Consider the following 26,922-nt stretch of genomic DNA (forward strand, 5'->3'; position numbering starts at 1 on the left):
TCTTGCTCAGTCTCTCCCTCTCTTCGCTCAGTCTCTCTCTCTCTCTCTCTCTCTCTCTCTCTCTCTCTCGCTCAGTCTCTCTCTTACTCAGTCTGTCGCTTTCTCTCTCTCTCTCTCTCTTTTTCAGTCTCTCTCACTCTCTCGCTCAGTCTCTCTCCCGCTCAGTCTCTCTCTCTCCCGCTCCGTCTCTCCTTCCCGCTCAATCTCTCTCTCTCTCTCTCTCTCTCTCTCTCTCTCTCTCTCTCTCTCTCTCTCTCTCTCTCAAATTCAAATTCAAATTCAAAAAAGTTTTATTGGCATGACTATTGTGGTAAACCAAACAGTGTTGCCAAAGCATTACAAATATTATGTGTAATAACAATAGAGAACGTCAGAACAATATGTACATATAACAACCTTAAATTAATGTAATGAAAAGCTACATAAAACACATTATAGGTTACGAATAATCATTAAAATAAAACAAAATAAAATGTCTTTCTCGCTCTCTCTCGCTCAGTCTCTCTCTCGCTCTCTCTCTCTCTCTTGCTCAGTCTCTCTCTCTCTCTCGCTCAGTCTCTCTTGCTCAATCTCTCTCTCTCTCGCTCAGTCTCTCTCTTGCTCAGTCTCTCTCTCTCTCTCTGTCTCTCTCTCTCTCTCTCTCTCTCAGTCTCTCTCTTGCTCAGTCTCACTCGCCACTGAGTGGGGCTCTATCCCGTCGGGGTGGGAGGTGCTGTGTGAGCGAGCAGCCTCGAGAAGTCACAGCATGGGGCTGGCTGGGAAGTGGAAGAGGAAGAGTGGCTTAGGATGACATCATGATTATTTAATGCGACCCAGGCCGTTATCAACGGACAGGGTGTTGCAGTTGGGTTTTTTTTTTGTATCATTTTTTTGTGTGGTGAGCCGAGTCCATGCGCTCTCTTCCATGGTGCCTCTTTCAGGAGGATCCTGAAGGATGCCAAACACACACGTGCACAAACAGGTCTGCAAGGGTCCCTAATAAAGCCCTAAATTGGGGAGAGAGAGGAGGATAGGAACTCCCTCGTTCGCAGCCTTCTTAATTCAGCCCTGCACTCTGAGATATTAATTGTGTGTGTGTTGGGGGGGGGGGGATCTTTTGTGTGTGTGCACAAGCATGAGTGTATGTATGTGTGTGCGTTGGTCCAAGCGGTTTCGTCGTGAGCTGAGCCAGTTCCTTTTAACCAAAAACCATTTAAGTACGCAAACCCAACATTGAGTTGTGTTGTAATGTTGAGGGTAAACAAGAATGGAAAGACTGGGGATAACATAAATGGGGTCACGTTTCGTGAAGAATAATGTTTGTATTGTAGAAGGGCAACAAATGATCTTTATGCAAGTATTTGACTGTTGGAGTTGGATTCAGGTGTTTATTAACCAACATTCCTGTGTGTGTGTGTGTGTGTGTGTGTGTGTGTGTGCTACAGGCTGGGCTACGTGGACCATGCAGAGGAGCTAGCGTCCAGGTTCCTCCAGTGCTTCCCAAAGAACCGCATCTCAGCGCAGGCAGCTCTGAACCACGAGTACTTCAGCCACCTACCGCCACGGATCTGGGAGCTGCAGGACAGTACGTACCCTCTCTCTCTCTCTCTCTCTCTCTCTCTCTCTCTCTCTCTCTCTCTCTCTCTCTCTCTCTCTCTCTCTCTCTCTCTCTCTCTCTCTCTCTCTCTCTCTCTCTCTCTCTCTCTCTCACTTCATTTTTCACTCTCTCTCCATCTCTCCCTCTCCCCTCTTGCTCTGGTCACATAGGATTAGTGTCATACCCCCTCCAGTGTCGTGACTGTACATTATCCAAGAGAGGGAGATAAACAAGGAGAGAGAGAGAGAGATAAAAAGGGAGAAGCAGAGAGAGAAAGAGAAAAGGGGAGAGGGAGAGAGAAGCAGAAAGAGGTAAAGAGAGAGAGGGAGAGAAAAGCAGAAGGAGAGAGATCAACAGGGAGAAAGAAGCAGAGAGAGAGTGATCAACCGGGAGAGGGAGAGAGAAGAAGAGAGAGAGTGATCAACAGGGAGAAGGAGAGAGAAGCAGAGAGAGAGTGATCGAGAGGGAGAGAGAAGCAGAGGGAGAGAGAGAGATAAACAGAGAGAGGGAGAGAGAAGCAGAGAGAGAGTGATCAAGAGGGAGAGAGAGAGATAAACAGAGAGAGGGAGAGAAGCAGAGAGAGATCAACAGGGAGAGAGAAGCAGAGAGAGAGATAAATAGGGAGAGGGAGAGAGAAGCAGAGGGAGAGAGAGAGATAAACAGAGAGAGGGAGAGAGAAGCAGAGAGAGATCAACAGGGAGAGGGAGAGAGAAGCAGAGGGAGAGAGAGAGATAAACAGAGAGGGAGAGAGAAGCAGAGAGAGATAAAATGGGAGAGGGAGAGGAGAGGGAAGAAAGAGAGGAAAATGGTCCATTAGCAGAAGAGATTATAGAGATGTGACCATTGTCAACGGATCCTGCTGTACTGCATGCAGTGTGGGGCCCCAGAGTTAGTCAGAGACACACTTCATGTGACACGTTATTGGACAAATCGTGTGTGTGTTGACACAATTATCCATAAATCCCTTAAAATCCCTAATAAAACAGCTTTTGGGGGGCCCTGTTCGTCGGTGGAACCAAAGCTAACACTAACACGGCCAACGCCAACAGAAGGATCCCACAGACGACCAGTTTCTAAATACACACACACACAGTCCTTTTTTTTTCCTTCCTCTTTTTTTAATTCCCGAGATTAGGATATTCCGGCAGCGTTATTAATCCTGTTATCAGCACCCAGCAGGTTGTTATGCAGAAGATGGCGGTCACTGGGGGAGAGATGCCTGGCTTTGATTTGTCTTCCTCCTCACGTTCTCTTTCACCCATCGCTTTCGCGTTTTCTCATTTTGACACACACACGCTCTCACATGCCACACACACACACGCACACACACACATAGACACACACAGACTAATACAGACACATACAGAGACGCACAGACTACCAAGCAGAAAGAGCTGAATGCAGTGCAGCCAACGTCAAAGCAACAGAAGAGATTCACAGCCTAGAATGTTAGTGATTTAAAGTTCCTCTCTCACATAACTGAGGATATGTGGGGATTAATTGCAAGATTTATTGCAGAACGTGGTTATTTTTTTCATTTGAGAAGAGAGCGGGACAATGTGTCCGAGGTTTGCGGTGATGCTATAGCCGCTAGGGGCCGAGGGGGGTATGATTATTATGAATATGCAGCAGTAAGAAGAAATCAGCATGGCTAATTACTCTAGCCTTTTCCATTACGCAGCCTTAAGCCCAGCTTTTTTTATATAGAATCACATCAGTCACATTACGTCAGTAAAGTCTTTCAACATAGCATCACGACAGTTCTTTAAACAGAATCACATCGGTACAGTCTTCTAATATAGCATCATGTCAGTAAATCCTTTTAACATAGCATCACGTCATTTAAGTCTTCTAAGATAGCATCACGTCAGTAAAGCCTTTTAAAATAGCATCACGTCATTAAAGTCTTTTAACAGAGAATTACGTCACTAAAGTCTTTTAACAGAGAATTACGTCAGTAAAGTATTTTAACAGAGCATCACGTCACTAAAGTATTTTAAAGGAGACATATTATGGCGTTTTCACAATAAGTAAACATAGTATTTGAGTTCCAGAAACATGTTTTTGAAGCTGTTAGCTAGAAATAGCTTTTAGGAAAAAAAAAATCTTGCCTACCACTATTCCCCTCTGTTTCAGTCCCTTCAGAATGCGCTGTTTCTGGTGTCTGTAGCTTTAATGCAAATGAGCTGCTGCCCATTGACCAATGAACTGTCAGACTGAACTACAGCATGGAGGAGAAGGGGTTGTTGCCGTTTTCGGACTCCTGGAGCTCTATATCTATATAATATAATATAATAATAATATAATTATCTATGGGTATTTATATAATATTATATCTAATATCACGGCCAAAAGCTATGGGCGCCTCGGATGATATTATGAATCATAAAGACTGCGTCTGACGTCTCTGGCACTTTCACAACAAGTGAAGACTCATAGTGGGGGATATCTCGGCCTTGGTTGAGAAGAATTTGGGGAAAGGAACTTTGGCCATGACTCTCTGAAGTCCATGAACCGCGACATGGAGGAGTTAGAGATTGTACTCCGGGAGCTGAGATGCCGAACTGCCGCCGAGCTCCCCGCGCCGAAGCTTTCCGGCTGCTCCTGCGGGTGTCCTCCGGGAGCTGAAAAGTCAGGCGGGGGTAGCTCGGTGGCAGTCCGGCATCTCCGGGAGTACAATCCCTTTCTCCTCCATGTCTCCTCCTCCGGACTGCCGCCGAAGCTTCGGCGGCAGTCCGGAGGATTGTACAATGAAAGAGATAGCTCCGGGATTGTACTCCCGGAGCTGAGCTGCCGCCGAGTCCCCCCCGCCGGTGCTGCTCGTCCGCTGGTCCACAAAATCTTAGCTATGCTCTGATTGGACGGGAGTGGGGAAGTGGGAGGTAATATTCAACTGTGCCCCCTTCCTACGTAGGAGGGGGCGCCGGAACTGACTCGCTCGTTTGGTAACTGTAGGCAGGGTACTTTCAGAAATGCATATCTCACTCAGAAAATCATGTACAGACGTTTTTCAAAGTTTGTATGCGTGTCGGAGCACCAGAGACCCAAAACAACACCCCGAATCCCAGGAAAAGTGTTGTTTTCATAATATGTCCCCTTTAACACAGCATCACGTCAGTAAAGTATTTTAACGGATCAATAAGGTCTCACGTCTGTTAAGTCTAAGTCAGTTAAGATGTAGCAGAAAGCTGCCATAATGATGTGGAACAATGGTGCGTGTGGGATGAGCTGCCAGCCGAGTGCACCTACTCAGCTGGCAGTAAACCCACACTCCTCCGTGACATGCGAATGCTGTGCCACCATGAAATACAGTATGCATAAAAATGATGGCCGCAAATATCTCTTTCATTTTATCCCCTATAGTCGAATAAGGGCGTGTCTGCTGGCTGGCTCAATGTTAATGGGATTGTCCCAGTGTTTTACGGATTTCCGCTCAAGACAAAAGTCGCGGCAGATTAGTGAGGAACAAAAGAAGAATTACGGCTATAATGAAGCCCCCGAAAGGGAAGAGACGAAGGAGAGAAGGGGCTGGATGGGAGGAAGATGGGCCTTGAATGTGATGGGGGAGGCTGATTTCCAGTTTGACTGAAATAGAGAAATTTAATTTGAATTTGAAAACCAGTAGTGACCTTGAGAAAACCCGGTTGAATCTCAGAGTCTGTAAGTACGGACCGGGCCACCACACAACTCTTTGTGATCTTCAGCTAGAGCACCAAATAATTTATCAACAGACAAGATCAAAGCTATTAGTCAATAGCTTATCAACCTCTTATATTCAATCAGCTAAAGTAGTGATCTTATAGAGTAGATCTTTAAACCACCCCATCTCCGCTCCTCCCACAGTGTCTACCATCTTCACGGTGGCGGGGGTGAAGCTACAGACGGAGTCCGGGGACAGCATACAGGTCTGCGCCAGGAGGAACAGCCAGGGCAAGGACTCCACCTCGGGCAGTAAGCACTGACCAGAGACCAGCTTCCCGGTGTACCGCTCGCCAGGTGGGTCACAGCAAATATCCCTGATCCCTGATCCAGCAGGAGCACACACACAAACACACACGGACCACGGCTCAGAAATACACACAATCTTGCATACACAAAGACACGCGTGAATGCACGCATGCACACACACATACACACACCATGACCCAGACTTGCACACAATCCTGCAGACACAAACCCAAACACGTTTATACATACACACACACACCATGAGCCAGTACATATCATCTATTTATTTTTTATGCGTACCTTGCGCTACTACCTTGTACTTTTTACTTACTATTTTTATGTTGTGTGTATGCTTGGATGCTACTACAATATCGTTGTACACTGTACAATGACAATAAAAGGATATTCTATTATATTCTATACACACGCGCGCCCATTCACACACACACACACACACACACACACACACACACACACACACACACCCCCACCCAGACACACACCCATGGCAGCAAAATGACACACTTACAAAGGGCTTTCAGTTTAAGTCCTCACACCTCTATAAGTCTCAAATCATAAAGGATCTTTATCTCTATTTACACCATAGTCCTTCCCTCTGCACCACCAACCTGCACCCCACCCCCAGCCAGTCCCCCACCCCTAGCCAGTCCCCCACACTCAGTCCCCGTCCCACAATGAAACAGTCTCCAATATCAGCTGGCTTGGCAGCAGTAAGCCGTCTATCTCCTCCTATCCTAGAGAGAGGTTGGTTCTCCGCCCTTTCCCGTGTGGGTGTGTAATGATAGGCTGGAGGCGCCCAGGAGAGAGGATAAGTGTTGGCCCCTAATGACGGGGTACGGCGAGGTGATACAAGGGGCCCCCCAAACACAGAGAGCCACACCACTCTCCAGATTACAACTGCAATCACCAGGAGCAGGTGCAGGGTGAAGAGTCCTCGGCGATGTCTCCTTCTTCTACTCACACATACACACACACACACACACACACAAACCCTTACACATACAAATACACACACACAAACAAACACATACACACACTAACCCACTCTCTCACACTCGCTGACGCTCTCTCTCACACTTACTAAGTACCTCGCGCACCCATTCTCTCTCTCACATTTGCTCACTCACACACACAAACACAGATTGTCTAATCCAAGAAGCTAAGTGGGTAAAAATTCTGTGTTCTGGTTTTCACACTAGTTTCCTCTCTGTCTTTCTGTCAAGTCGGTCCAACATCCCATCAACTTAATTTAATTCAATCTTATCTGATGCGTGTGCACTCCAGTCAATGGCTCACTGTGTGTGTTTGTGTGTGTGTGTGTGTGTGTGGGTGTGTGTGTGTGCCTGCGTGCGTGTGTTGAGTGGAAGTAGACCCACTGGGAGAACAGTGTCTCTCTCCAACACCGCATTCACATGGAAATGACACGTCTTTGTCCCCAACACTAGCAAGCTCTGACAGCCTGAGAACTGCACTGATAGGGTCCTAATCCCCACACTCACGTAACACACATACACACATATACACACACACAAACACACACACACACACACACACACACACATAACAGGCTCCGACATGCAGCAGCGAGATTTGAGCGTATCTGGAGATAGTTGTTTCTAAAAGTTGGAGATGCATATTCATTTAGCTGGATTCTTTAAACAATGTACAGATTTTACTGTCTCATTGTGTGTGTGTGTGTGTGTGTGTGTGTGTGTGTGTGTGTGTGTGTGTGTGTGTGTGTGTGTCACGTTAGCTGCTGTCATATGGCTTGGACGTCCTCGCCATTGTCAGTCAGGCCTGTTTAACACCACCATGGCTGATGACCTCACACCATAAAAAAAGTAATATTTCTCTACAGTTATAAGCAGCAGCACTGTAATGGATCAGCCCATAGAATTACCAGCATTGAGGTTCTGAATAAGGCATTCAATAAGAGAGAAGCCTCCAGAAAGGAGAGTGTGGAGCGATTCAGAGCAATGTGAGGAGTGGGTCGAGGAGAGGAGAGGAGGAGGGTGAGGAGTGGGTCGAGGAGAGGAGAGGAGGAGGGTGGGGAGTGGGGAGAGGAGAGGAGAGGAGGAGGGTGAGGAGTGGGTCGAGGAGAGGAGAGGAGGAGGGTGAGGAGTGGGTCGAGGAGAGGTGAGGAGGAGGGTGAGGAGTGGGGAGAGGAGAGGAGAGGAGGAGGGTGAGGAGTGAGGAGAGGAGGAGGGTGAGGAGTGGGTCGAGGAGAGGAGGAGGGTGAGGAGTGGGTCGAGGAGAGGAGAGGAGGAGGGTGAGGAGTGGGGAGAGGAGAGGTGAGGAGTGGGTCAAGGGTGAGGAGTGGGGAGAGGAGAGGAGGAGGGTGAGGAGTGGGTCGAGGAGAGGAGAGGAGGAGGGTGAGGAGTGGGTCGAGGAGAGGAGAGGAGGAGGGTGATGAGTGGGGAGAGGAGAGGTGAGGAGTGGGTCGAGGAGAGGAGAGGAGGAGGGTGAGGAGTGGGGAGAGGAGAGGTGAGGAGTGGGTCGAGGAGAGGAGAGGAGGAGGGTGAGGAGTGGGGAGAGGAGAGGAGGAGGGTGAGGAGTGGGTCGAGGAGAGGAGAGGAGGAGGGTGAGGAGTGGGGAGAGGAGAGGAGGAGGGTGAGGAGTGGGTCGAGGAGAGGAGAGGAGGAGGGTGAGGAGTGGATCGAGGAGAGCGAGGAGGAGGGTGAGGAGTGGATCGAGGAGAGCGAGGAGGAGGGTGAGGAGTGGGGAGAGGAGAGGTGAGGAGGAGGGTGAGGAATGGGGAGAGGAGAGGTGAGGAGGAGTTGGTCGAGGAGAAGGGTGAGGAGGAGGGTGAGGAGGAGTGAGGAGTGGGTCAAGGAGAGGTGAGGAGGAGTCAGGAGTGGGTCGAGGAGAGGTGAGGAGGAGTGGGTCGAGGAGAGGAGGAGGGTGAGGAGAGGTGAGGAGGAGTGAGGAGTGGGTCGAGGAGTGAGGAGTGTGTCAAGGAGAGGAGAGGAGGAGGGTGAGGAGTGGGGAGAGGAGAGGAGAGGAGGAGGGTGAGGAGTGGGGAGAGGAGAGGTGAGGAGGAGGGTGAGGAGTGGGGAGAGGAGAGGTGAGGAGGAGGGTGAGGAGAGGTGAGGAGGAGTTGGTCGAGGAGAAGGGTGAGGAGGAGGGTGATTAGGAGTGAGGAGTGGGTCAAGGAGAGGTGAGGAGGACGGTGAGGAGGAGTCAGGAGTGGGTCGAGGAGGGGTGAGGAGGAGTGGGTCGAGGAGAGGAGGAGGGTGAGGAGAGGTGAGGAGGAGTGAGGAGTGGGTCGAGGAGTGAGAAGTGGGTCAAGGAGAGGTGAGGAGGAGAGGTGCAAAGCGGGGTGAAGAGTGATGCAGAGCGGGGTGAGGAGAGGCGAGGAGAAGGGTAAGAAGAGGTGCAGAGCATCTCTTTGGGGTTGTTGTTGTTTGCGTGAGCTCTGTATTATTCATAGCAGGGAGCCGGGCAGGGCCACTTCAGACAGACAGACTGAGGGACGAGAGAGGCCAAAGAAAAGCCTATCTCTCTCTCTCTCTCTCTCTCTCTCTCTCTCTCTCTCTCTCTCTCTCTCTCTCTCTCTCTCTCTCTCTCTCTCTCTCTCTCTCTCTCTCTCTCTCTCTCTCTCTCTCTCTCTCTCTCTCACTCTTATTCAGTGTGCGGTGAGGGGTGGTGTGTGTTGGCGGGGGGGGGAGTCCCTGTAGGGCCTTCTTTGTGCCAGCTGTAAGGGCCTTTGAGGAAGACAGGCATGCACAAGCAAAACAGCGAAGGCCCGGCTGAGGAAGAGGAGAAGGAGTCACCTTCGACCTTACAATGGCGGTCACCACCATGACTAAAAAGCCAGCAGAGAGAGAGAGAGAATGGTCAAGTTGCTTTTTGGGGAGGGGGGTGGGGGCAGTTGGAGGCACAGATAGAAAAAGACATATTTCTGAGCCAGTGTGTGTTTATTTATTTATCAATTTATTTTACAGTAGTGTGATGCAATGGTCGATGTTTATTCATGACTGTACATTATTCAGGCGATCCCGTTGATGCAACCAGATGCCCTAACAAGGCAATGCACACACACAGTGGATGGCCAGAGTACAACTGTTTTACAGACTGAATATCAACACTAGCCACTCAGGGTGTGCCACGGAGAGGCCCAATATACGTCTCTATCTGCCTGGGGTTATTCATCAAACAAAGCAATTATTTACATTTGATTTTATTTGTTGGATGCACAAAATGTATGCATTTTGTTGCAATTTCAATCAAAAAACGTAATCCGCCGTGAAGCTTTGCTTAGCGCAGAAAGCTACATCCCACTTCAAAGCCCTTTCATGTCTACTTTCTTTAACGCTGTGTGAAACCATGTTGTAGACTTTGTAAGCGTCCATTTTACATTCTAAAGGTTTAAAGAACAAGTACAAAGAAGCACAATTATAGCTTGCGAGGAAACTCTTTCTTGTCACGCGCTGTGAACCAGGGTGAATAAGGAGTCAGTGCAAGTGCAGAGAAGAGAGGACACCTTCAGTTTTTAGAGCACAACTGTTGTCGCTGTAGTCATGGCAAAACCAAAGATCCCCTGCTCTATACAACTTGGACATGCATAAGGTTCCATGGCAATACCTTTCATAAAGTCCAGCATCCTGCCAATGGTCCTATTATCTGAATGAATGTGACTTTGGAAAACATTTCTATCATTGTATTCATCAGCTTCAATGCTTAAACCTAATTTACAGTCATTGTGTGTGACCGTAAATGCCCTCACGAAGGTTCACAAGGCAATTGTCATGTGTCACGCATCTATTACAGAGTGCGGGAATTGCACGTCCACACGGATGTTGGGGCCAAACGATTGATTCAGCATAACATTGGTGCCATTAGTACACACCTCTGGCGCTGGCTTCCAGGACCTGCTGTCGTCCCGTTGGCTTGGCAGCGCAGAAGGTTAGCCCCGCCTTCTCCCAAGGCGTCTGTGGCGGTCAGCCATTGTGGATCAGCAAAAGGACATTCTGGCCCACGGGCATCGCAGTGTCACTTTGAAGATAACAGCCACAGGCAGAAACAGTAGCGCCCAGCGTTAACACAAGCCAGGCATTTACCTAGGGCTAAACACTTCCTAGCTAGCACACACGCACACACATGCACAAGCACACGCAGACACACACGCTCCCCTCTTCTCACACACAGAGGAAGGTATGCAATTGTTTTATGGCCTAAAGGCATTATGCCAGTGCCTTTCCAAAATGTTGACTTTCAAAGTAAGTCAAACAGCCAAAATAGAGAGGAGCGGCAACATTCAAAGTAAAATATAAAAAAAATTGAAAGGCTGTCCTTTTTTACGAAGTCTATAGTACAGAAATAGAAAGTGAAATGCGTCAATTTGTGCGGTCCAACAAAATGTCCAGAGTGTTGGTTGTTTTTTTCAGGTGGAGGACAAAGTGCTTTAAAGTGCCGTCCTGCTGTGAGCCTGAAGGCTGTGGAGGAGGCGTGGGATAATGAAAAGGGAAGCAGAGACGGATAACCGTAGGCACTGCCTTGAGAATTGGAAAGTCCTTGGCAAAAAAATGATCTAGTTTTAACCTTCCAGGCACCAGTGGCCCTGGCCACTCCCTGAGCTGCTCCTCTCCTCCCCGCTCTCATTGTTGTGAAGCAGCATTTTCAAGTGTAAGTTAAAATATAGATATTTTTAGCTATAAATAATTCCGGTAAAAAATCATTCCACTCCAAAACATTTCTTTGCCGTCTCACAAGCTCTCTGCACCAACACTCCGGGCCCTAAAGGATGGGTTCAGCAGATGTTTCAAACTTGCAGACGAACTTGTTTTGCCACAAAGTTTCCTGTTACCCGTAAGTCAGCAATTCAAAATGTGTTGATCCGAGGGAAATCCTCTGAATGACTTGATTACGTGTTTTTGGAATGACGCAGCATCCTTCTCGGGGTGGTCGTCTACACACAGACCATCGTTGGGTTAAGGTGAGGAGTGGAATGGCCAGAATGGACGGACTCGTGAGATCTCCGAGTGCGGGTTAATGCACACTGCGTTCTCTTTGTTTCACCCTGCTTCTCTTCCCATCGCTCTGTATTCACTCCTTCTCTGTGCAAGAGTCTGTCTCGCCCCGGCTCTTTGTGAATACAGAAGAGAAGCTGGATTCCTCTACGGGTCAGAGTGATGGACAGGTAGCTGCATTCGATCGGATGAGCGTCTCTCTCTCGCGAGCTCTTTCGCTCTCACTCATGTTCTCCATCTCTCTTGAGGACCAGTGCTGTGTAGTTAACGAGAAGAGAAATGAGAAGATGGAATTAGTGGGGAAGAAACTGCAGCATGTAAATAAGGAGGTTGCAGAGAGAGAGAGAGAGAGAGTGGGGTGGGGGGGTAGGGAGAGAATGCCTGATGCAGTTTCTCTCTCGCTCTCTCTCACTCTCGCTCTCTTTCTCCCTCTCTCATGCTATAGCTTGTTAGTGAGGCTCAGCAGGGTACCAGGCAAGTGAAGTAAAGTGAGGGAGAGAGAGAGAGAGAGGGAGGTAGAGAGAGATAGAATGGAGCGGAGGCATTGAAGATAGAGGCGATAGATTTCTCGTGCAGTTTGTTGATGAGCCGACAAGCGCATGCCACTAGCCTGCCATTGGGAACGTGTTAAATAAAGAGTGTGTAAGACAGAGAAATATACAGTGTGTTAAGGTAGGAGTGTGTACGTGAGAGAGATGGACAGTGTGTTCAGGAGAGAGTGTGTTGGGGAGAGAGATGGACAGTGTGTTCAGGAAGGAGTGTGTTAGTAAGAGTGATAGACGGAGTGCATCAGTGTCTGTGAGGGGGGTGGGGGGGGAACTGACTCTGCTTGGCTTTCTCATTACCATAAGCTCCCCTTTCTAGCCCTCCAGCTGGTAGTAGGTTGCTCTCGCTCCTTCGCTCTTTCTCTGGCTCTGTCTGTATGTCTGTTTCTCCCTGTTGCTCTCTCGCTATGTGTGTCTGTCTGTCTGTCTGTCTTTCTCGCACTCTTTCTCTCTTTCTCGCTCTTTCTCACTCTCTCACTCTCACTATTTCTAGGTCTGTCTCTCTCTCTGTCTCTGTCTCTCTCTCTGTTTTCCGTCTTTATCTATTTCTTTCAGTGTATTTCTCTCTTTTTCTGTGCATCTCTCTCTCCCGTTCCGTCCTTCTCTTCCTCTCTCTGTCTCTGTCTCCTCTCTCACTTGAGGGCAGGGTCACTGGGAGTTGCAGCCTGATTGTGGAGCTATAAATATAAATATAAAACGATGGCCCCTGCTGTGCATCGTCTTCAGCACCCACATGAGGTGTTTACAACTGATACAAACAAATGCACACGCACATTAATATTCATGTTCCCATAACAACTAGCTGGCTGCCCATCGATGTAGCATTTCACTCGTGTGCCCGTTATACTCTTGTGATTAATCGTTTTATCACATCGCGACCCAGGTCTCAATCTCGCAATTGACGGCCTTCAATAGGAAACAAATGTGTGTGTCTGTGTCTGTGTATCTGTGTGTGTCAGTAGCATCAGGGTTGTGAGCTGATGGGCATAATACTCATTGTTTAAGATAAATGCTCGGCCATGATTAAGAACTTTACACTGACCACAACCAACCATCTGCAGTTAGCAGATTTTTCTACCAACCCATTTCCAACACAAACAAATCAAAGGACCAAATATAGAAGTGGGGGAGAACGACAGGTTTGAAAATATCGTATTGCTCTATCGACAAAAAAAGGAAACGGAAAAACAACGTATATGATTGAGGTTTATCTTGTTTATTTATTCATTATTCTGATATATTTATTATTGATATTATTTTCCTCCTTTCAATTATGCTAATTGGGGACAGCTTTTTCCCTCTCTCCCAGTGTTCTCCCCAACATATGGGCGTCCCTAATGAGCGTCGGCCATGTTGGACTCTCTCACCATTAGTGGGGAGGGGGAGGGGGGAGGGGGGTGGTCCTTTTCATGTGTGATGCTGACAACCACCGCAGTGCTTAATGTCTGTCTCTACCCTGAGTGAATAAGTGTCAAATAAAGTTCCAGAATTAGTTAAAACTTATGCTAATTGCCATTGAAAAAACAACACAGCTTTTGAGTTTGTTTGTTTGCTTGAAAGAGAGATGGAGAGCGAGGGAGAAAGACAAAAGAGAGAGAGAGATACAGAGACATAGAAGAGGCAGAATTACAAAAAGCCGAAATAAGGACAGAAAAAGGAAAGGAGAGATAGCAAGGGGGAAAGGAGCAGGAGCTGGAGATGGAAAGGAAGTTGACATCCCTGTAATCCAACGTCCTTTATTCTCCACTTTTTACTACAGACACACGCACGCACGCACGCAGGGACATCAACATGCACTCACACCTTCTCAAGTTCAAAACACACTGTTCACTGTGTTTTGGGCTGATTAAGCTAAACTCAAAAATTGGTGTGTAATTATGTATTTATCGAAAAATATGTATGTAATGACACTTCATCCTGGTATCCTGTGTTTGTGTGGGCTTGTTTAGCCTCAATGGGCTGCTTACTGTAAACAAGACAGAGGGAGGTGCATGTTTCAAAACACATACACAGAAGAAACCTGAACCGGTGCTGTGACCCTTATTAGTCTTTTTAGTGTTTGTGTTGCGGCAGTCCTCTCCGCCCTACAGTAGCTCCCCCTCTGGGCTCCAGGTCGAGCTGTCTGTCTAAGGTCCCAGTGTAGAAAAGCTAATATTGAACCTCATAGCCTCGTGCACCAGTGTCACGGATTCATCGCGGTTCACCAATGAAGGGCGACCGATTGCCCTGGGACAGTAGAAAGTTGCGTCCGTACAGCAAAGCTTTCAAAGCACCGTACCGATCGGGCTGGTCGCTGTAACATGTGATGTATATAAAGAAAAGACTTTAAAAGCATTATAACATCCAAATCCTCCAGGGTTTGTTATTTGGCACAAGCGTAAAGCCTTGGGCCAATGACAGGCACGTGCCAGTGTGGGCTCATGCCTGTTATTGGCACTCACTGTAGTACTGTGACGCCAAGTAAACAAAATCATCGCTATGGCCGATTCACTCGGGCGAGTAACGGTGTGCTTCAGACCTGCACTGTCTTTCCTCCTATCAAATTTCACTTTTTTTGTTTTCGAGTTTACTTTAGTTTCTTTTTTTCTATACCACTGCTGGTTTGTTGTCATCATCAGCTTCCTGCCAAGACAGGATGTCAGCGGGACCCTGCCTCATACAAACCCTCACCAATGACACACGGCGGGGGTTCTCCTTGGCAACGATACACTGCCGTTTTATGCCTGACGCTCTGAACACTGGACCCAGTATACACCATCCCCTGGCGGCGGGGAAAAAATGGAAATTAATGTTGCATGGAAAGAAAGACGGGGCGGTGTGTGTGTGTGTGTGTGTGTGTGTGTGTGAGAGAGAGAGTGTGTATAAAAGTGTGTGTGAGTGTGTGTGTTTGGCAAGGAACAGGATGCTCCCCAGATTCAGTTCTCGCTGCGTTTGTTTACAGGAGTAGAGCAGTAAAGTAGTCATGGTGTAAATACCCTTTGAGTTCTTCTTTGCTCACTGCTCGTGTTCACACCTGGCTTTAACATGCGTCCTGGTGACCTGATCACCAGAGGACGCCACTTTGGTAAGTCAGCTCACACCCACCGTTAGAATTTGTCTCAACTGACCACTTGTGATTGGATGGTACTTTCTCGTTCTTTATGCAAGCAAACACTGGCTGCTTTTTTGTGGAGCTAGGCCCGGAGGGGGGGTTGGGAGTCGTTTGGTTGGTTACTTTCAAAATCTAGCTTAGTCTGGCTGGTTGCTCCAAAATAGCCTACACTAGCTTTAATTATGTGTCTCAAAACGTTGCCAATAGACATTTCAACATAATAAACATTTCCTCTATAAATGCAGAAAGGAAATTATGAATGCTTATAAAAAGGTGGGCGAAAAACCATAATTGGGACATTCAATGACTAACAACGCTACTTCCCCTTGCAATGCAAAAACCATCAGTTGAGTTGGCGGTCCTTCCATGCGGCCGAGACCGCCTCCTAATGTGGTCTGAGTGGTCGGACCTCAACGAGTCCTCCATGCGTCTTGGGGGGATTTCACACCTGTGCATGAACGGCCCACTTGTAATGGGATCACCCAAGACGCGTGATCCGTGTTAATGCCAGGTGTGAACAGGGCCTCCCTCTCTCCCTTAATCAGCCAACAGCGCCCGGGTTGACGTGTGTGCACAGGCCTCGCTGCTGGGTATTGCCACCCCGGTGCTTGGCTTTCGAGGTCACATAAGGCGACATTCAGGGGTGCTCTATTCAGAAGTATTTAAAACTGGCTCTGGGCTGCATCCCTTCCACTCGGCGGTAGGTGGAGGATTTAGATTTGTTTGTTCAGGAAGTGAATCCATTCATCATGCAGAGGACGCCTGTGCACCAGACCGGTCTAGACGGCCCTGATTGTAATCCTGGATTGCCTTACTGCTAGGTAAATGATATCACAGTTGTGCAGATAAATCCTGTGTGTATGCGTGTGTTGATGCGTTTGTTTGTGTGTGTGTATGTGTGAGTATTGGTGTGTGTGTGTGTGTGTGTGTGGCCATGCGGATAAGCGGGCATGTCCTCCTCAGGGTCGGTCAGGCTTCACCAGGGAGGTCCTGGGAGTTTTATCACAGCCATGCAGGGACGTGGTGCTGGCTGCTGCCATATGGTTCGGTGACAGCTGTTTCTGGCCCGCTCTGCTCTGTCCAACGATGAAGAAGGGGGGAAAAAGAACCCTTCATCTCTAATTACTCGCTTTCCCCCCCTCCTACTCCCACCCCTCCAACCTCCCGGCATCCATATTGCTTTCCACAAACACTCTGTAATTGTGTTTGCTCAGAAATCAGTTTGCCCCAATGTCTTCGGGTCCTCCTTTTTTTATGATGACTTTCTAAGTGTTTGAGCTTGACCTGAGAAATTAGACACAGAGCAGATCCATTTATTTCGGGCGCTTTATCTAAATGTCACATTAACCTTCAGGGCAGCTTGCGATAGTTATACAAGCAGTACTCCATTTAGACGTCCAAAGCGAAGATAAGACTGACTCAGAAATCGAGAGTGTCCCTGGTCTCCAATTGGGCGGGGGTAACTAACCAGACTGTTGTGGACTCTGATATGATCACTGTCTGCACACACCCACCCACCCCCCCCGTCTTCCCATGTCCCTCTATCATTGACTATGTGTTTAGGAGTGATGTTGCATAGTTAGCTAGTTAGCTAGCTATTAGATTTCTGAAAGTAGTGACTTTCTCCCCCGGGAAATGGATAAGAGGGCTGTGTTTGTCAAAGAAAGAAAGATTATCTCAAAACATGTGTGGAAAGAGATCCCTGGGTGATTGTGACTTTCAAAATGTCCTTCAGAAAATTGCACAACATGCTTTTTCATGCACCTGCACAACTCATTGGCAGATGGCGATACAGCTGACACATTGTGGATGACCATCCCTGGTTCAAAGGAAGAAGCATAATATCATCAACAACACAAGCCAACAAAATGCATACTTTCTAGCCAAAGCCTTTAGGTCAGTCTAATACTTGCTCCTTTTCCTCCATTGATTGTTCGAAGTTGGTCGGGTGTTAAATATACCTTAATACATTTACCATAATATACATCAGCTTTTATTTTCTTCCTCCCTTTCTTGCCGTTTTCCTGGCTAATGCAAGGCTGCGTTGGGGGATCAAGGCCGTCCCAAATACAACAGTAGAGAATAAGTTGCGGTAGCGTTGCAAAGGAAGCTGTTGCATTATTCATGATGCTACCGGACAAGCTTTAATTAAAATGGCTGATCGGCATTGTGGAGGGAAGAAGGAGGAATGTGTCTCTTTTTCTCCCTCAAACCCACTGCTGCCACACTCACGCACACCACGCTTCACTTATCAGAGGAGAACACACACACACACACACACACACACACACACACACACACCTCCCTTTATCCCATTGTAAGCACAATGCTTGCACCAAAACAAGCCGTTTGATTACTAATGGAGTAGCGCTGGTTTCAGGGGAAGCTATTTCCTGCTAGCCGTGCTAAACCGTCCCGAATGGAATGAAGCGGGGTGCGGCTAACCTCCGTGCTCAGGAGAGTTAACCTTGTCATGTCTTCCCGCCTTTACACCGAACGCTGAGCGCTGCGGTTACATCCAGAGCCGAGCGAGCGCTGAAGCTGAACTTCTTCCTTTCAGACGGAGGCATCGTTTCACAAGCATTCATTTCATGCACGTGTTGATCATTGTGCATGTCGGTGTGCATACATTAATGTGTGCACGTTTGTGTGCATGCAAGCGTGTGAGACGGTGCCAGGGGGGGGGGGGGGGGGACCAAGAATTACACACACACGCGCATACACCCGATAGAAGGTATTGCTTGACTCTTCGTGATGGGAGGTGCAGCTGGTTGTTGGCTAACAGGCCCTCCTCTCTGCACTGCAGGGTGTGTGTGTGTGTGTGTGTGTGTGTGTGTGTGTGTGTGTGTGTGTGTGCCTGTGTGCATGTTTTGGTGAAGGGAGGGGGGGTATGTGCACCTGGGAGACAGCCTTGAAGCAGTGTATTTTTGGAGAAGGGCCGGGAGTGTGCTGGAGCAGGTGGGGGGGATTGTCTGAACCCAGCAGGGTGTAGCAGGACCGGGAGGAAGAGAGGCAGCCTCCCCCAGCCCCCTCCCGACCACTCTCCACTTTACTCCCTCCAACACACACACATACACAAACACACACACACACATACACACACTAGCTCCCCTGCCCCTGGGTCTCTAGTCTGAGGTACATAAGATATAAGGATGGAGATGTTCAGCCTTGCATCACACTGAAACAGGCCTGGACCCTGGACCCCTCCCCCCATGGCTTTTTTGATGATGTCTAAACTCCAGTCCAGTTAATTGGACCACTTTTGCACGTATATCTAATATCAGTATTCAGTCTTTAATGTTTGGGCCTAGTCTCTGATAATGTTTATTATTTAGTTGTTCAACAGTGTACATTTCTTTGACTTGGAACATAAACATGGTGATTAGGGCAAGTCTCCATTACTAGCCTTGTTATTTAGCTAAGATAACAACGACAGAATCGCTTCATATCATGACCAGATTGGTTTGGATGCTGCTTCTCTACAAGACCTCCATGGAGCCCATCTATTCAGAGTTCAGAACTTTGTATGTGTGTGCCTGTGGGTGTGTGTGTGTGTGTGTGTGTGTGTGCAATATGCTATGATGAGTAAGGCATCAACTGCCAAAAATGTTCAAGCTATTCGAAGATGTTCCCTGGCTCTCAGCGTGACGATTCAGACTGGGTCTAGGGCAGGTTAGAGGCAAGACACACCGCCACATTTATCCTTCAAGCAATGAAAACACAACTAATGAATAATACAGCAAGCTGATAACCAGGCTCCACGTGTGCCCGCGCTACAAACAACTCCCTTCTGGAATACATTTACATTCTGCAAAAAAGCAAGGTTGTTTTTGGTCGTTATGTGTATGAGGAGCTTGTGGATATTTATGCAAATAAGAAACAAATTTCCAAAGCATATTTCCTCCTCCATCTCCTCCCTTATCCTCCTGTACACACCATGCATAAATTAGTGGCTGATCGTTATACTTACACCAAATAGGCTAATTAATACACTTGACGATAGCGCTCCCCCAGGGGTGTGTGTGTGTGTGTGTGTGTGTGTGTGTCTGCCTGTTTGTGTGTATTGGTGAGGGGAGAGTTTTGCACTAGTGTAAAAAACTACAGGAACCTCAACAACACCTGGTGAGTGCGGACCGAGGATGTAAAATAGCATGGATAAACTAAAACAACTACTGAGACAGGGGCAATAATTAAAAATCTGTTGTGGGTGTGTGTGCCTACGCACTCATGTGTAGGCCTTTACTGTTGCCTACCCTTTTGTGACGGCAAACCCCTTTCCCCCGCCAGCCTCCCTCTGAGGTCCACTGAGAACAGCTTGTGTGTCTAACATCGGCACCTCGCCGTATAGCTGCGGGAAGAGTGGTGTCCGTTACTACATCAACACTGAGCCTCATGCCGGGGCCCCAGTGTGTAGATTAAACCGTTTGCTGTGGCGGCTGCACGTAGCATTAGCGACACACTGTATGGTCCTTATGTCTTCATTAGCAGTGAGCGAGTGTGTCTGTCCCCGGGGGTGTGGTGGGGAAGCAGAGAGAGGCTGTGGTCAGGCTGTGGCTTTTAAGTGTTAGCTAAGCCCGTCCTGCACTCACCACACTGTTTACAACGTAGAGTCACACACACACGCACACATACACGCACACACACACACGCACGCGCACACACACATCCCTTCTCGACACGTTTACACATGCAAACAGAGGCACACACAGACACAGCAAAGACGTGCAAACAAATATAGGTCACATACACAGTCACATACATACACATACTCTAACGTACAAATAAACACATACACATGCATAATAATTAAACACACACACACACACACACACAAACAGGCACCAACGGGCGGAGGGCAGAACACACAGGGAGGAACATATTTTAAAACATACATAAACACAAACTCCCATTTGCTCCACTCCCCCCAACAATCCTAAACGAGTGCTTTCTAGTCATGGCGTCTCAGCGACTCCGTTTGAGTGTAATCGCATTAGAAAGGGAACATACCAAAATAGAATGGAGCGTTCCACACAATCTTCCCTCAGAACGCTGTTGTTCCAGGGCCACCACCACAGGCCCTCCAGAGGGGCCGAGCGGGGCCCGACTTTTCCTGGCATGCTGGTGGGAGCTATCACGAAGCTCTGGAGCATAGTGGGAGGACTAACTTTGATGGAAGAGTTATAATTATAGATGTAATCATGCCGCTGCATTAGACAAAGTGGAAATACTGAATGCTGGAAGTCTGTGCGTGTGTGCGGGTGAGAAGTGATGTCATTTCAGTGATATTTTACATATCGTCTATATTGGATATCGTGTGTATTTCATACACAGCCAAATCGCCGTGAAATCTCATTAGCAAATTAGAAACCCATGAAAGCATGCGACATACTTAAGAATAGACACGTGTCGGTGTGTGTGTGACTCATCTGTTTTTATTGAAGGGTGCCAAACATGCCTCTGAAGAGAAAAATGAACATGTTTTTTCACGCTAGTATATAAAAACAGCATTCTTTTTGTAAGACAGTAAGCCCCCCCCACCCCCCCTCCCCCTGCCCAAACAGTCATCGGACCTACCAGGAAGTTCCCTTGTACTTTTCCAACCACACAACACGACTCACTATGGCAGAGCTAGCACCCAAGGGCCCGTGGCTCTTTATGCATGTACAGAGAGCACACATGTTTGCAGCTTCACAACAAAATGACCCCGACACCTCCAGCTCGGTCAGGGTCAGGGGTGGGGAGGGGGTTTGATGGTGTTTCAACAACGTGATCTCTGGTGCTACTTTTCGGCCCATGCAAATGCCAGGGTGGCTTTTCCAAACGAGTGTTTTGCAACAGGATACGGTATATGTGTGTCCCACAGAGGGGCTACACCCAGTGGTTTGGTCCCGTCTCTGGACGCTGTTGGCCAGCGTGGTCACCGCGGGACTCACCGCTGCTCTGGGACACGTCCTTCCATCACACGGTGTCTCACTGCAGAGCACAACATCAGGATAGTGTGTGTGTGTGTGTGTGTGTGTGTGTGTGTGTGGTTTCCCATTGGGTGTTTTTCTCTTGTGTGTTTGTGTTTTTCTGGTGTCTGGTACAGATGGTGTGTTTTTCTGTGTGTGTGTGTGTCTTCGTGTGTGTTTGTTTGTATTTTTCATGTTGTGTGTTTCTATGTGTGTGTGTTTCTTTTGCTTGTGTTTTGAGTTTGTGCTTATATGTGTGTTTGTGTGTGCATGTGTGTGTACGCTATGCTCGCAGAGAAGGGAAAACATGCGTTGCTGGAGTGTACCTCTAAGGGGACAAGTGGCCTCTTTTGCTTAAGGGCCTTTTTGCTCTCAACACCCGGGTGGAAACAGTTTGCAAAGTCAATTTGGGCCGCAGTTTTATCAAGCCTCTATCAAGTGTTGGCTTTACTTTGTACCTCCGGTCCACTCGTCCGCTCTGCTGAAACACGGCCGTAATGAGCATCACGTGAACGGGCAAATGAGCACAGGCTAGCTGGCGCTGAACTGCTGTATCCGTACGCATGTGTGCTGCTGCTGATTAAATTAGGTTTAATTTGCTCAGAGGGGACGAAGGGGGTTGGAAGGCACGAAACCTTTACATCAGTATTCAACGCTGCCTGAGTGACTATACTGAGGGGAAGAGCAAACACTCAATAAAAGAGAAGTAGAAGGATCTGTAGATGAAACATTCCTCCCTGCGCTCCAGACCTCGGTGGGGCTGATCGTTAAGTTCAGAGTCATCCAGAGTCCAGGCCTGGCCGAGCGCATGAGCCGTTCATCTCGGAGATATGGAGATTGTTGTTTTTTTGAGCAGTGACAGGAACACGGGATACAAACACATGGATTCAAAACCAAAAAACTAATATTTTATGACATCTCCCTTCAAAAAAAGACAAGCTTCTGAAAGTGCACAGTGTGTTGCAGTCTTCACACCAGTGCTCAAACATTGGATGGTTTAAACTCATTCAACCTGAATAGAGGTCCAAACCCTTCCAACTCTGAGAGGGAAGAAAACAAATAATCAATGAGGGAATTCTGGTGATCCATTACAACTCTCACCAGAATCCTCCACAGCAGAACCAGTAGGTCATAGTGAGTGAGCGAGTGAGTCCGAGCTAGTTTGAGCCAGGACAAGGAGGCTCTGGGCTGGAGGCAGGGGCGGGGTGCGCAGCTACACCCTGTCCTCACAGGGGTTGGGTTGGGGGTTTGTTGTGTGCATGTGCACATAGGTGTTGCCTGGGGCAACATAGTGGCAGCCAGTCTTCGAGGGGGGGGGGGGCTCCGGTTGGCTCTGGTTGGGGTTTAGCGTCATTATTATTTTATTTTCACGCGCAGAGGGGGGGGAGAGAGGGGGCGGTGGGGAGGAAAGAGAGGGGTGAGGATAGAAGGGGGTTGAGGGTTTTAGAGAGGGGAGGGGAGTGGGGCAGAGGGGGAGGGGAATGAGGCAGAGGGGGAGGATAGAGGGTTGGGGGAGGGGGGAGGGCGTGGTCGAGGGATCACTGAGCTGTATTCCTGCTCCTCTTGTGCTCTTCATGTGGTGAGGGGAGACGGCTGGAAGGGAGAGGTAGAGATGGCCTGATGGACGAGAAGCGTGTGTCTCTGTGTGGGTGTTTAATGCGTGAAGGAAACAGACATCCGTAAGACATCAGAAGATCAACACCTTTTTTACCCGTCCCCAAGGTCACTGCAACACTTTAAAGACGGGGTGTAGCAGCGACAGATACCGATGGAGCTGTGTGGTCACTACGAGGCTAGTTGTGTGTACTATGCTCATTCTGAATCGGCTTGTGTGCGTGTTACAGTGGTGTTGCTTTTTCAGTGAGCCACTGAACCAACTCCTCGCTAGCCTGAGCATTCTTTGCGATGGTCGTTGGAAGCCAGGCATTTTCTGCAGAATATAAATATACACGAATTTCACTCTGCTAGCCACAGCAGCCTATTGTGATGAGGGGAAACACACACACATACACACGCACATGTACACATTCACATACACATACACACACACACACACGTCCCGTGAGCCGGCTACCGAGGCTCTCGTGAGAATGACGGTGAAGTTAATAAAGCCTTCTGCCTTCTGTGGCTTTGGCAGAACTCCTAGCTGCCGCAAAAGAGCTCACTCGCCTCAAATAAAACCTACACAGGCACACACGCACACACACACACACACACACACACACACCAGGCCTGTCATGGAGCCCAGTTTCCAAACGTCTCTGCCCCCTCTGCTTCTCTTTCCAACGTCTTCTGTAGTGAGAGACCTGGCAAGAGGCCGGGTAGTTTTTTTTTTAAATGAAGTATCTGAATGTTTGTAATATAGTAGGGACCACCCATTCTGAGAAGACATTAAGCAGATAACATCTTCAAGATCAACATCACAAGATAGAACAATACGATAGCATCATGGTATCACAGCATCGTAACTCTAGGTGTGTTTTTGACAAAGCTGAGAAGGGTGTATAAAGGTATCAGTTTAAGTTTCTTTTTTTTCTTTGTGTAAGCATCATGCTCATATCAATTGACTTGGCAGCAGACTTTGTTTTTTTTAACATCATTAATGGACCCATCCAGAGACACAACTGTCATGATCCCCTGAACTGTTGAGACGACTTGGACAGTTTGTTAACGGTCAGGGTGGAAAACTAGTGAGATTTGGACCCTCTCAGCCTGACACTGTTGGAGATGCGAATGGGGATCCGACAGTCTTATGTAGTCGTGTAGCCCCAGCCCCACCCGGTTCAAACCCGGCCACTGGGCTCTCGCTGTCTTGCTGCGGACGGCGTGCAGTGGGATACATCAACATGTCTCAACAGTCTTCGTAGCGCTGTCGGTTTCAGCACGGCCCGCCATCTCATCTCCAGATCAAAGCCCCCCAAAGGAAGAAAAAACAAAAAGCCAAACCATCTCGAGTTTATTTCCCTGTGAGAGTCTCCGTGGATAAAAAAGAAACAAGTATCTATTTGCGTGTCGCATTATCCACACTCTGAAGCTCTCCTTCTTGTTCCTCATCCTCGCCCCCAAGCCTCTCAAACACCTGGATCCACAACACCTGCTTTCAGTTGCCGCCACGCTTCAGTGCCTTACGTTTCCCCCCCCGAGCGTCGCGGTGACGTGGCCGGGGGAATAAAAGAAAGAGTTTTGTTATTCCAAGAGGTCTACTACGTACAGTGTAGTCTGACGGTGGGGGGGTTGTGGGAACGGCAATCCGTGTTGATATATTACCGTGGTTCCAGCAGAGGTTTATGAAGAGGGGGAGAGCTTTGCTCCGGGGGTGGCATGTCAGTTTAGATGTGGGGAGAGGAAGAGAGAGCTGGGCTGGAAAATAAAACACCAGGCTGAGAAAAGGATCCCAATCTCACTCATTTCCCCTGTTTTCTTTTTTTTCTCTTTTTCCTAAAACTCTCGCTCCGTCTCGTACACATTGTCCTGATTAAAATGAAGGGGTGTTTTTTTTGTTCTTTTCTCCTGTTGTCTAAACTCGAGAACCTCTCGATGTATTGATCTCTTTTCTCCTCCTCCTCCTATTCCTTCAAGCTCTACTGTGGCGTTCCTCCACGTCCCCCTCTTCCCTTGCTCTTCCCTTGTCCGAACGATCTCTTCACGACCTTCACTAAACCCTGCGGTGGCTGATGGGCGATCTGACTCCACGCAAAAAAGTGGATGAATAAGTAGAAAAATATTGATTTAGAAGAATAAATGTCCAATGACACCCCACAGGCTGGAGGTGAGGTGGCATGAGAGGGCGGAGGGGGAGAATCATCAGAGATCGGGTAAAGGCTTCCTCACCCAGGGAGTGACATCGCTCTGCCAGTTGCCCCGCATGGCTTTCCTTCTTCAGCTGCGCTTCGGGAATCCCATTAGGGTAGGATGTGACGGTGATGCGCTAAAGTGCCCTTGGCTCCTAACGTCACACGCCAATCAAAACCCTGTGACGTTGTACCATCCGCACTGTCTCATGGTCGAAACAGAGGAGGATGAGGGAGGAAGTGTGTGTGTGAGTGGAAGTGTGTGTCTGCATGCGTGCGTGCATGGCTGTGCATGTATGTTGGAGGGCACGTTTGTGTTTTGCGTGACAGAGATGGAGGAGATGAGCGATGAGATGTATCTACAGTGGCGCTGACTATCCTGTGACATTTTGCATGAAGGATGGAAAACTGGATAGGCGCAGATTTTGGAGATAAGGGATGAATGGACGTTGGCTGTCCTGAAGTCAAGCATATATACAACGCAGTATCAAGGGCACTCTGTGATGTACAACAGTGTGTGCAGGACTTTGTTTATTTATGCATGTTCAATTCAATGTGTTTGTGTGTGTCGGAGGAGGATTTCTGTTAGCATGAAGTAATGTATTTAGTATACATTACTTAGGACTGGACTTGTTTGTGTCTCTTTGTTTGTACGTCCATGGTCATCCACTCCAGATCAGTTGCGTTCTCTTATCTTGACGAGTCGCACATTAACGAAGGAATAACGGTTTTACTTACACACTATAAAGTACAACAGACCCTACCAGCACCGTGGAGCAGAGCCTCACATTACAATGCAGTAACCCTTATTCAAAGCTTTGTTAAGCTTTTTTTGTTCTTCTCCGCTCGGCTCAGCCGAACCAGTGACCGGATTTACGATGTTTCAAGCACCAAGTTATGCGGCCGCAAAGCTTTGTAGAAGCCGACTTATCCTCTCCCCCCCCCCCCCCCCCCCCACACACACACACACACACAGACACACACACACACACGTGTGGCTAAGGCTAAATGTGCAGCTGTCGTTACGCAGTCTCATGCTTCTATGCATGCAAGCACACACACGAACATGCAGACGTGTTGTTGTTCCCCTGTCTTTATTTTCTCTCGGGTCGGTCCGGCTGGCTCGAGGTGCGGGTGCTGGTTCCAGTTTGCACGACCCTCAGAAGCTTGCGTGTGAAGGCCTTAAGCCGTGAGCACCCAACTAAAATAACTGTCCCATCTGAACCGTGCCAGTGTGTGGGTCAGCGGGCCGATGCACCTATGGAATTTTCATGGCCTGGAGGGTTGGGGAAGGATTTGCCGGTCTTGGCAATCGGCTGTTCTGGGTGTTCTGGATGTTTCAGAATCGCCTGAGTCCCCCTACTGTTTTTCCCTTCCCACCACGCTTGCCTCTTTTCCCCAGTTGTCCTTTGTGTTTTGCCGTGTACAGTTGTGTTGCTCTGGGGGTTCCATGCCTCTCTGTGTCTGTAGAGCCCGGATGGACGGAGGGGCGGGGGAGAGGAGGAGGGTGGGCTAGAGGAGAGTTATTCTTGGCAAGCTGGGATGTATGCGCTGTTCTCATTGTTATGGTTGGGGGAGAAGGGTTTTCTGTTCTCACTCTAGAGACTCTCCAAATGATTGGTGGGGTGCGGTCCGGTGTTGTGTTGCGGCCCGGTGTCGTGGTTGAGCAGCTAAGTAAACGTGTGCGATGTAAACGTTCTTCTGTAAGTGTCTGTAACTAAGCAAAAGCAAGACAGAGTTTTTTGCTTAATGTCCCACTAAACTTGGGATAATATCGGGGCCTGCGCTTTCTGATTTTACAGGCCGAGAAGACTCATTGCATTCGTATGGACCTTCTCTCTGTGGAAACTGCTGAGAAAGGTGTGTGATAGCGTGTGTGTGAATGTGTGTGATTTGGAACACTAGAGCGGAGTCGGCGGTCACCATGGTGATTTCAGTGTAGAGCCGTGGTTCTGACGCTCGCTACCCAAATCAACGACTGGAAACTTTGTGATCCTGGGTGCTCTGTAGCCGGGGAGCGATGGCTTTCA

General features: G+C 48.3%; 1 protein-coding gene across 1 annotated transcript in view; it reads left to right on the forward strand.

The window, feature by feature from the left end:
- Positions 1-26,922, forward strand: part of cdk14 (cyclin dependent kinase 14) — a 100,662-nt gene that overhangs the window by 68,711 nt on the left and 5,029 nt on the right. The window contains exons 13-14 of the mRNA XM_079729463.1: positions 1,425-1,564; positions 5,420-5,572. Coding sequence (XP_079585589.1) covers positions 1,425-1,564; positions 5,420-5,538 — 259 coding nt within the window. The 3' untranslated portion in view covers positions 5,539-5,572. The remainder of the gene's footprint in view (positions 1-1,424; positions 1,565-5,419; positions 5,573-26,922) is intronic.

This window comes from Pollachius pollachius, assembly GCF_949987615.1.
Source record: "Pollachius pollachius genome assembly, chromosome: 1".
Taxonomy (NCBI): Eukaryota; Metazoa; Chordata; class Actinopteri; order Gadiformes; family Gadidae; genus Pollachius; species Pollachius pollachius.